Here is an 11,028-nt window from a genome sequence, read left to right as displayed (position 1 = left end):
ACGTGAGCGCCTCATTGAAGGCCAGCTTCCTCTGTGGGCTGGTGGAGGTGGGAGGTTCCGCCAAGTACCTCAACAAGAAGACCTCCTCCAGTCGTCATTGCAGTGTCACCCTGGGTTACCATGTGACCACCGAGTTTAAAGAGCTCATGATATCAGAACTAGAGACTCCAAAGCCGGAGTTGTTTGACAAGACAGATGCCACACATGTTGTGAGTGCGGTGCTCTATGGGGCTGATGCACTCATGGAATTCCAAGAAATGGCCAGCGATGATTCAAAAAAGCAAGAAATCCAGGGAAACCTGACTGTGATGATCAAGAAGATCCCATCAATTGAGATCAGTGGGGATGGAAGCCTAAAGATGGATGATGAAGACAAGAAGAAGGTGAAGAACTTCAGCTGCAAATTCCATGGTGACTTTTACCTGAAAGAACTCCCTTCTACATACGAGGAGGCTGTGAAGGTGTACAAAGAGCTGCCCAGTCTGTTGGGGGAGAAATGGGAGAATGCTGTGCCTGTGAAGGTCTGGTTGTATCCTCTGAGCAAGCTTACTAACACTGAGTCCAAGCTGAAGAAAATGATCTCAGAGAGACTGGTGTCTCTAGTAGAGAAGGTGATGGATGATTTCCATCAGGCTGAGGTGAGAACCAACGACCTGCTGAAGAGTAGCAAAGAGATCAAGGCTGAAGAAATCGTTCACAAACTGGAGGAGTTCCAAAGCAGTCTGAGGGTTTTCACCACTGAGCTCCTGCGGAAAATGAGAGACCTGATCCCGGCCATCAGAGAAGGCAACATGGAGGAAACGGCCCTGAGAGACCTCCTGAAGTCCCAGGATGCATCTGGCTTCAGTGTGAAAGAAATGGAGCAGTGGCTGGATGGAAAGGAGACTGAGATCAACGTCGTCACAATGAACATAAAACAACTGAAATGTGAGATTAAACTTCCAGGCCGTGAGCTTGACTCTCTCCTCATGGACCCAGATGTCAAAGATGTATTTGTGTTCAGCTTCACCTCTCTGAGTTACGAGGAGCCCTACCTGAAGACCATCTCAAAGGCAGTTGAAAACTTCAAGAGTGGTTCCGCCATCAGCACTCCTGAACAGGATCCAACACAGGAAGTTCCCTGGTACAAGAGACCAGATGTTAAAGAGAACTTGGCCTCCTCACGCAGTGTCTTTAAAAGTGTACCCTTCAAGAACAAAGTGATCAGTTTCATTTCAGACCCAGATCACCCGGGAGCTTCAGTCTGTTGGTATGTCAACGCAGCCCTGAAGGACCCACGTGTCACAAGCATGCCAGCACAATGTAAGTTTCAGTCATAATACACACACACGCACACACGCACACACACACACACACACACACACACAGTCTTGAAGGACCCACGTGTCACAAGCATCCCACCACTATGTAAGTTTCAGTCATAATACTCCTTATTACAATGAATACATGCTGTGTGTGTGTGACAGTGTAAGGTATATGTTTATGGCGTACCATTGTAGTATGTGTGTGTGTGTGCGTGTGTGCATGTGTGCGTGTGTGCGTGTGCGCATGTGTGCGTATGTGTGTGTGTGCGTGCGTGTGTGCTTGTGTGCGTGTTTGTGTGTCAGTGTAAGGTATACGTTTATGCTGTACTATTTTGTGATGTGTGTTAAATATGTGTGTGTGTGTGTATGTGTGTGTGTGTGTGTGTGTGTGTGTGTGTGTGTGTGTGTGCGTGTGCGTGTGTGTGTGTCAGTGTGAGGTATATGTTTATGCCGTACTATTGTGATGTGTGTTAAATGTGTGTGTTTTGTGTTTGCAGTTGCCTGTAAGCTCACACTGGACCCAAACACGGCGAACAAACATCTCCTCCTGTCTGAGGGGAACAGGAAGGTGACACGGGTGAAGGAGTGGCAGCCGTATCCGGACCACCCAGACAGATTTACTCTTTCTCCTCAGGTGCTGAGCAGAGAGCCTCTGACTGGACGCTGCTACTGGGAGTGTCAGTGGGATGTGAGTGGTGGGAATTATCTTGATATGGGAGTGGCCTATCAAAGCACTGACAGGAATACTTACCTCACCTCCAGTGACAAGTCCTGGGTTCTGGGGGTTTATGATAACAAATACTATGTTTACCACTCTACATTTTCAGCTGGTGTCCCTACCCCCCCCTCACGCTCCAGTAGAGTGGGAGTGTTACTGGACCGTGAGGCCTGCACTCTGTCCTTCTACAGCGTCTGCTCTGACACACTCACACTCCTGTACACCTTTGAAAACACCACATTCACTGATGAGCCCCTCTATGCAGGGTTTTATGTTGGTGAAGACTCCTCATTGACCTTGTGCTAGATCACATGACCTCTTGCACACACACACACACACACACACACACACACACACACACACACACACACACACCCTCTATGCACACCTTCAACACCACATTCACTGATGAGCCCCTCTATGCAGGGTTTGCTGTGACCTTGTGCTAGATCACATGACCTACCAGGAGATACATACACTCATCTTCTTTCATACACACACACACACACACACACACACACACACACACACACACACACACACACACACACACACCACCAGCATGGAGAACTATGGACCCGGAACAATAACAGAAAGGAAAGCATTCACACACACACACACACACACTCATCCTCTTTCACACTCACACACACACGTAAACACACACACTTATCCTCTTTCACACACACACACACACACACACACACACACACACACACACACACACACACACACACACACCTCCTGTGTCCTGCAGAGACACACACTCATCTTCTCACTTTTGTCTCTCTCTATATGACAAATTTGCTCGGTCATTAACCCAAACTGCTTATCTCTATAAATAAATTACATTTAAATATAAATATAATATATAAATAAATATATAAATGACATACTATAATTCAGAACAAAAGAACTGTTTGGACACATACAGAACAAAAGAACTGTTTGGACACATTCAGAACAAAATAACTGTTTGGACGCATTCAGAACAAAAGAACTGTTTGGACACATTCAGAACAAAAGAACTGTTTGGACACATTCAGAATCACAGAACTGTTTGGACACATTCAGAACCACATAACTGTTTGGACACATTCAGAACCAAAGAACTGTTTGGACACATTCAGAACAAAATAACTGTTTGGACACATTCAGAACAAAAGAACTGTTTGGACACATTCAGAACCACATCTTTAGTGTTCACTTAACTCAGTACATCTTTACTTCTAACAATCTTTTCAGTCCATTTCTTTTTGTTTGTTCTTAATATGAAGATCTTCAGACTTCTAATTATGCCTTTTTATCAGTATGTTTGTTTGCTCTTAATATGAAGATCTTCAGACTTCTAATCATGCCTTTTTATCCGTATGTTTGTTTGCTCTTGTGTCAAATATGAAGATCTTCAGACTTCTAATCATGCCTTTTTATCAGTATGTTTGCTCTTAATATGAAGATCTTCAGACTTCTAATCATGCCTTTTTATCAGTTTCTCTATTAGCAGTGATAACTGGAATAGTTCATATTTTAGTTTTAAACACTTTTGTTCCTATAACTCCATTGGAAAACGAGTGCACACAAACACACACACACACACTCACACACACACACACACACACACACACTCACACACACACACACACACATCCTCTTTCACACACACACACACACACACTAGTGCATGGTGGAGCTGACGTAGCATTGATATACCAGCATTGTTCTTTTTTCTTTGGGTTTTCCTTGATCTTTTCCATTAAGAAACAAACACTTGCTTCTCTGTAAAACTGTTTTAAGGGTACCATAGCACTGTTGCAAAACCATATTGTGGCTTCAATATATCTCCTGTTTTTCTCACATATATTTCCCTAACAAATGTTCTAGTCCTCTGAGTACGTCAAATATAGCGAGGGATATACGAGGTGTAGTCAAGTCTCTGGAGAGACGAATTAGGAGACCGGCTATCTCCGGTCCCCTGTAGGCCTCTGGGCACGGGAAACATAGCTAGGGAAAATATTTAACAGGGTAAGGCGGAATCTATGAAGCAACACTATGGTTCCGACTGAGCTAAAGACCAGGCAGAAGAGTTTTATTACTTTTATTACTTTTATCATGATTTTAGTAATCCAAGAAGCCTATCGGAACATCAGGTTCTGATACGATGTTGATCATTATTTTACTCCATGTATTGCTCTTGCTGCTTGTTTTTATTGATTTTATGTAAAGCACTTTGAACTGCAACTCTTGTACGAAATGTGCTATATAAATACAATCTTACTTACTTACTTGCTGTCTTTGGCTGATCACAGTGCATTTGGCTGACCTTGTGCTAGATGACATGACCTCCTGTACACACACACACACATGCACACACAGACACACACACACACGCACGAACTTACGCACACTCATCCTCTTTCACAAACACACACAAACACACCTTCTGTGTCCTGCAGAGTCACACACTCATCTTCACGCTTTTGTCTCTCTCTATGACAAATACGCTCCATCTGTCATTAACCTTAGATACAGTATAAAGCCCCTTAACCTTAGATACAGTATAAAGCCCCCTAATCTTAGATACAGTATAAAGCCCCTTAACCTTAGATACAGTATCAAGCCCCTTAGATACAGTATAAAGCACTTTAACCTTAGATACAGTATAAAGCCCCTTAGATACAGTATAAAGCCCCTTAACCTTAGATACAGTATAAAGCCCCTTAGATACAGTATAAAGACCCAGTTAGATACAGATACAGTTTTTAAACTGTGTTTTATTTGTTTGTGTTTTATTTGGACACATTCAGAACTAAAGGCCTGTTTTTAAACTGTGTTTGTGTTTTATTTGTTTGTGTTGGATATTCTGTTGATCCCTGTCAGTAATTTCATTTTGCTAATTTCACGTTGCTAATAAAGCTTTTACTGCAGCAAATCTGTCACTTTTTCGAGCAAAAGGAGCCTGAATTATGAAACACAATGGATTTCATATTGTCTGTACTACGCAGGTACCTGGCAGTTTTTTATGTACAGTGCCCTCCACAATTATTGGCACCCTTAGTGAATATAAGCAAAACAGGCTATGAAAAAATATGTCTTTGCTGTTTATCTTCTTGGTCTTTCACTCAAAATATTCACAAAAATATTACCTTTTCATTGAAGTAAAATTATTGAAAGAATTTTTTTTTTTTGACACTTCCAACACCAAGGCCTTTTTTTGACTATGTTAGGTAGTCTGCCATGCCTGATATTTTTGTATATTTCACCTAACTAAAAACCATGAGGCAAAAGTGGCATTCATGATTATATTCTAGAACACCTCAGCAATAATAAAATGAGAGTAAAAGGAATGTAGTAAAAAAAGTTTTTTATTAAAATGAAATCTAAAGACACTAAAATGAAATCTAGTTTTAGAGGTGCTCAGACTTTGTGCAAAAACACATTGTTATATTTTGGAAGTTTTCTTTTTTACTCTGAGCCCTGTAAACATAGGTGTTTGCTCCACATAGGTGAGTTTAGCATTCAGAAAAGTGTGTGTGGTTTCAATACTTATTCTAAGTAATTTAGAATATGACACTTTTCTTCACTTAGACCACTATGCATATTGATGAGAAAGGTGTGAACATTCTGGGACACCTCGGTCAAGAACACTGGCCATGACGTAATGGGCCTGGAATGTCTTTGTTAGGGCTGTCAGCGTTAACGCGTTAATCTATGCGATTAATGCGGCCGCGATTAACGCGATTAAATATTTTAACGCTACCAAAAGCCCCCCTTGTTCAAAGTGGGGAATGACAGAAAAAGTTTGAGAACCACTGCGGTAGTTGAAGATGGAGAGAGCTGAGGGATTGTTGGGCGGAAAGTTTCTGATTAATAGGCAAAATTACGGAACAATCGACAAAACTAAAGTTGTATGTAGCATTTGTCAAATTGAATTTAGCTATCACAGAAGCAGCTCATCTTTAAGTTATCACCTTAATGCAAAGCACCCGACAGAAAGCAGTCCCAGGTTAGATGGTCGCCAACCCACACTTAATGACTTCTCTAGTAAAATAACTAGACCAGTCCGTGAAAAGGTTACCAACGCTTACGCAGTTTGGGTTGCCGGTGACTGTCGGACCATCAACATAGTTAAGGACGTTGGGCTGTCTGAGGTGATTCGAATTGCTTCAGGAGACAACTCTTACGATTTACCGTCGAGGGGCACCTATGTGTCTTGCATACATTCCTTTTATGACGGCGAGAGATCGCGAAAAATTCAGCTCCTCGAGCAAGCTGCCACCGTCACCCTTACTGGTGACCACTGGACATCAGTCATCAATGACAATTACCTGGGTGTCACAGCTCATTTGATTGACAATGTATGGAAAATTGAGATATTTTTCATTGGAAGTAAAAAAAAAAAACAGACAAACAAACTTTTAATTTTTTTTAATCTATTGACAGCCCTAGTCTTTGTTCCTACAGGTTTACTTGACACATCATGACCCAATAGTGATCACTGAATTACCATACCCTTATCATATGAATAGTTGTAATTTGCTAATGGGAGGGTCGAAACCTCACTCAGAGGCTGAAATGTGCAGCCCCAGCCCCCACGGGGCACCTTGGGGCTGGAAGAGTTAAATAAATATTTTTCTCCAAAACATGTGTGCCACAATTATTGGCTAATCACTACTAAGCCTTTCTAACACGAAAGGGGCCCTAGCCTCGGGCTCCAGAGCCTTTCTAACTACACACCTCTTGGACATGTGAACATAATTGGGTAGGTGGGAGCAGAACCAGCAAGCACTCTGTAGGCAAGCATAAGTGACTTGAACTTAATGCGAGCTCAATGAGTAGCGGGGTGACATGTGCCCTCTTTGGTTGGTTGAACACCAGACGCGCCGCCGCGTTCTGGATCATCTGTAGTGGTTTCACCACGCATGCCGGCAGGCATCCATTTTTTTTCATCCATGTCGGAGATCCGCGCCAAATTACTCAGCTATAGCAGGTACTTCGATTTGCAAGGAAACCATAATCAGACTACTGCCCACATCACAAGGATCAATCCAAGACCAAACATGAATATGTTACATTCATATACATTTGCACATAAAAAATCCCAAACCTCTTGAGGTTCTCTCTGTGACAATGGGGGGGGGGGGGGGTGCTGATTCTACAGGAATGTGGCAATAAGTTCAAATGTGACCAGGCTCTGGGCTTAATAGAAAGCAATGCATGGGGTTCCAAAACAAAACAAACAGTCCAGGTTGAGAAGCTGTTGTGGGACCCCTACCTTTTGTCCCCCTGGCCAATTACTGTGATTAAGTCCAGTGTGTGTGTGTGTGTGTGTGTGTGTGTGTGTGTGTGTGTGTGTGTGTGTGTAAAAGGGGTGGGCAATATGGAAAAAAAATCTATATCACAGTATTTTCTTCTCTATGGATGGTATCATATGGGATTCAAGCACTCGTTCCCTCTCGGACGGATGACGGCCTCTATCAACAAAGAATCTGACCCTGCTGATAGTGGGGTCCTGACACTGCCTGTCATATGGCTCATCATGTCTAACCACAAGCACGGGGTTTTAACCAGTCATAGACAGAGCCTTCAACAGTTGACAGTTGAACAATCCTTCAGCCTGGGAGAAACATAATGACACATCTGATTATTACACACTCACACACCTCTACCTACACAACACACACACTCTACCTACACAACACAACACACAAACTTCTACCTATACAACACACACACACACACACACCTCTACCTACACAACACACACACACACACACCTCTACCTATACAACACACACACACACACACACACCTCTACCCTACACAACACACACACACACACACACATACACACACACACACACCTCTACTTACACAACACAATACACAAACTTCTACCTATACAACACACACACACTCACACACCTCTACCACACACACCTCTACCTACACAACACACACCTCTCATTTTAAGGCAATACTTCATTATACCAACAGTATTATAATTAAAATATAAGAGAATATCAAGTCTAGATTTTGAAGATTCAAATGATGTGATAGCAGAATACAACTACTATGCCTACCTGGCCTTAGAGCTAAATCAACCACATATCCTCCATATGAATTGCTGTGCAGTCTGATAACCAACAGATTTAGCTAGAAGGCTAGTTTTGACAGTGGAAAGTGGTGCCAATGATCATAACCAGTGGCGATTTTAGCCTGAAATATCTGGTGGGGCAATTTTGTATGACGTCATGTCACCGTCACAAAAATAGAGGTAGCTGATTATTATAAGCAGTAGACCAGTAAGATATGCTATGGACTGCATTTTGAGTGCCAGCAGGGAGCAGAAATCCTATTTCAAATGCATTTCACATGCTACAACGCGACACAAAGATGTTGCCTATAATACAGCATTAAAGTAAAATGATTGCAACAAAGTAAAAAGATTAGACAGACACATAGCTCAAATAACTTGCATAGTTTATTAAGCTTGTGGCACACATGTGGCATACAATATGAAGCAAAAGGCACAACTGAAACAAATAACAGCAACAAAACACTCCAGAAAAAAAAGAAGGTTTGACTCACAGAATCGTAGTGTCTTTTCAGCCTGGTGTCGCCCTTGCACAGCGCCTCAAAGTATGCACGATATCAGCCTCCCCAGTACATAACGATTCTCCTCCGTCTGTTTGTTGTGCTTTAAAATGTTCCGCTGATATGCACTATCTAGCTGTGCCATGATGTTGACCTGCCCCAATAGTCCCAATTTCAGGGCGCAATTGATTATGGGGTTTACAGCTTTCGTTTTTCACTGTTCTTTCTGCCAGATGCTTCAGGTCTTTGAATCCATCCGTTGTCCGAACTGAGTCTACATTAGTACCAATTCCAAAAAGAAGGCCTGGGAAACAGAACAGTGCTCGTTTTGATGTGCTAGCAATTAGCCATGTCTTTCTGTCATACCATTCCGTCTTGAAAGCTCGAGTCGCTTTCTCACCAGGCTGCAGCAGGATCAAGTTGTCTGGTCTGTGTGGTCCCAAACGTTTGATTTCTAATTTTTCTTCCAGCGGCAATGTACTAAAGTGCACTCTCAACAAATAATCTACGTTATTCATTGTATGAATTAAAAAACACTTCCAAAATAGTCGAAATCTAGCGATAGCTAATTAGCAGTACCGTCACTGGTGAGGTATATTGGATCGAGCACTCGGTTTGACTGTCACTACTACGGAGTTCTGTGATAGTTTGTTCATGCCTGGCAGTTGAGAGATTCGCCCGCCAGTAAAGGATCTAACTGGTGCTGCATCCTCGTCTCCGTGCATTTGTATCTAACAGTGATTTAGATAACCCACGAATAGTATATAACTATAACAGTAATTATACATAGAGCATAAAGCCACAACAACTGGCATTGATCTGACTGTATGTTTTTTTTTTCTTAGTCACAGGGTACAGGTCTCGCGGTTTTCGCATTATTCCAGTCTAGTTGCCAGGCAGATTTTGTGGGGCTGTAGCGAAGGCAGAGCAGGGTCACCCTACCCGGACTCGAACCCAGGTCTACAGGGTGCCAAACATGCTCTCTGACCGCCACACCAAAGAGCCCGGCTCAATGGCATGGCAGCCAGAGAGCATATTTATCCGTAGTGACGATCACATCGTCACACTGCCCTAACCTTCGGGAAGCGCACCCATGCGCTTCACGTACACAGACATCCCTCACGCATACACCAATCATGCTTCTCCCATCCAGAGCACCCCACACACACAAGTGCTTCATAAGTGCTTCATAAGTGCTTCACCCAACCATGGGGTCCTTCACACAACATTCCTGGGGGTCCCTCACACAATGTTCACGGGTGCGCCTCCGATGACCTCACAGCAGGGCATCCCACTTCTGACACCATTTGTAGCGAAGGGAGAGCAGGGTCACCCTACCCGGACTCGAACCCAGGTCTACAGGGTGCCAAACATGCTCTCTGACCGCCACACCAAAGAGCCCGGCTCAATGGCATCGCAGCCAGAGAGCATATTTATCCGTAGTGACGATCACATCGTCACAGGGGCACATCTGAAAGTGCCCCACCGCTCAATGTTAACTTTGGCCTGTGTGGTTCACGCTCATTGGTGTTTCCATGGTAACGGTGGGGCAGCGTGGGCCGTTGCCCCACCGGAAAGGGAGGGACAGCAGAGAGCAGCATTTCACAGAGCAAGCACACAGACAGAAAAACACACGAATCAAATTACTCCAAAACAAGACTATAATGCTTGTGAGTCAAGTTTATTCACACACATATTCACGCTACTTTGCATAAAAAATAAAAATATATATATTTTGCCTCGAAGTACGAATGTATTGAGCTTTCTGCACAACAGCGTCATCTGGATCTGGTGGGGCAGTGCCCCACCTGGCCCCAATGTAGAAACGCCACTGATCATAACAATTGCCCAAATAGACAAGGATATGTAAACCAATCACATATTTTTAGTAATTTTTAATAATTTTTTTTTTCTTGAGTAATGTCATGCGTGGCCTGCAATGAGCTTACTAGCTTACTAGCTAGCTACCGCATCATTTGCTAACGTTAGCTAGCTAAAAGTTTTTTGGCGATCATTTAACGGGAGGCTTCAATCGATAATTATTAGCTAGCTATCCAAGTTGACATCCTATGCACTCGACTGACCCTTTTGAAATTGACTTAACGTTGGCTAATATATTCTAATAACTAGTTAACGTTAGAAAGTTATCATTGACAGTTACTAGCTAATTTACCGTGGCATAAATTGCAGGGTTGTTCGCTTTCAGGTGCCTCTTGAGGCTCGTCGTGTGCTTTCCACCTATTTGGACACCACCTGATTTCTCTCCGGTTATTTAGGCGCAATGGGTTGTCTTTTCTGTCACAATATAATTGAAGTGTGTCCAAATATCCAATCTTTTTGTCCTTCCTTGAACTTGAGCCCTCATATAAGAGGAGTTCTAGAATGACATCATATAAGTTTGAACCAGCCGTT

General features: G+C 42.9%; 1 protein-coding gene across 1 annotated transcript in view; it reads left to right on the top strand.

Annotated features, from left to right (window-relative positions):
• The window catches only part of LOC122130633 (stonustoxin subunit beta-like), a 5,739-nt gene extending 3,049 nt beyond the window's left edge, over positions 1 to 2,690 (top strand). Inside the window, exons 3-4 of the mRNA XM_042705373.1 lie at positions 1 to 1,302; positions 1,802 to 2,690. The exon at positions 1 to 1,302 is cut by the window's left edge and continues 117 nt beyond it. Of these exons, the coding sequence (XP_042561307.1) occupies positions 1 to 1,302; positions 1,802 to 2,328 (1,829 nt within the window). The 3' untranslated portion in view covers positions 2,329 to 2,690. The remainder of the gene's footprint in view (positions 1,303 to 1,801) is intronic.
• Positions 2,691 to 11,028: the final 8,338 nt, after the last annotated feature.

Source organism: Clupea harengus, unplaced genomic scaffold (assembly GCF_900700415.2).
Source record: "Clupea harengus unplaced genomic scaffold, Ch_v2.0.2, whole genome shotgun sequence".
NCBI classification, from domain to species: domain Eukaryota; kingdom Metazoa; phylum Chordata; class Actinopteri; order Clupeiformes; family Clupeidae; genus Clupea; species Clupea harengus.
Note: the sequence above shows the minus strand (reverse complement) of the source record. Positions and strands in the feature narration are given on the sequence as shown.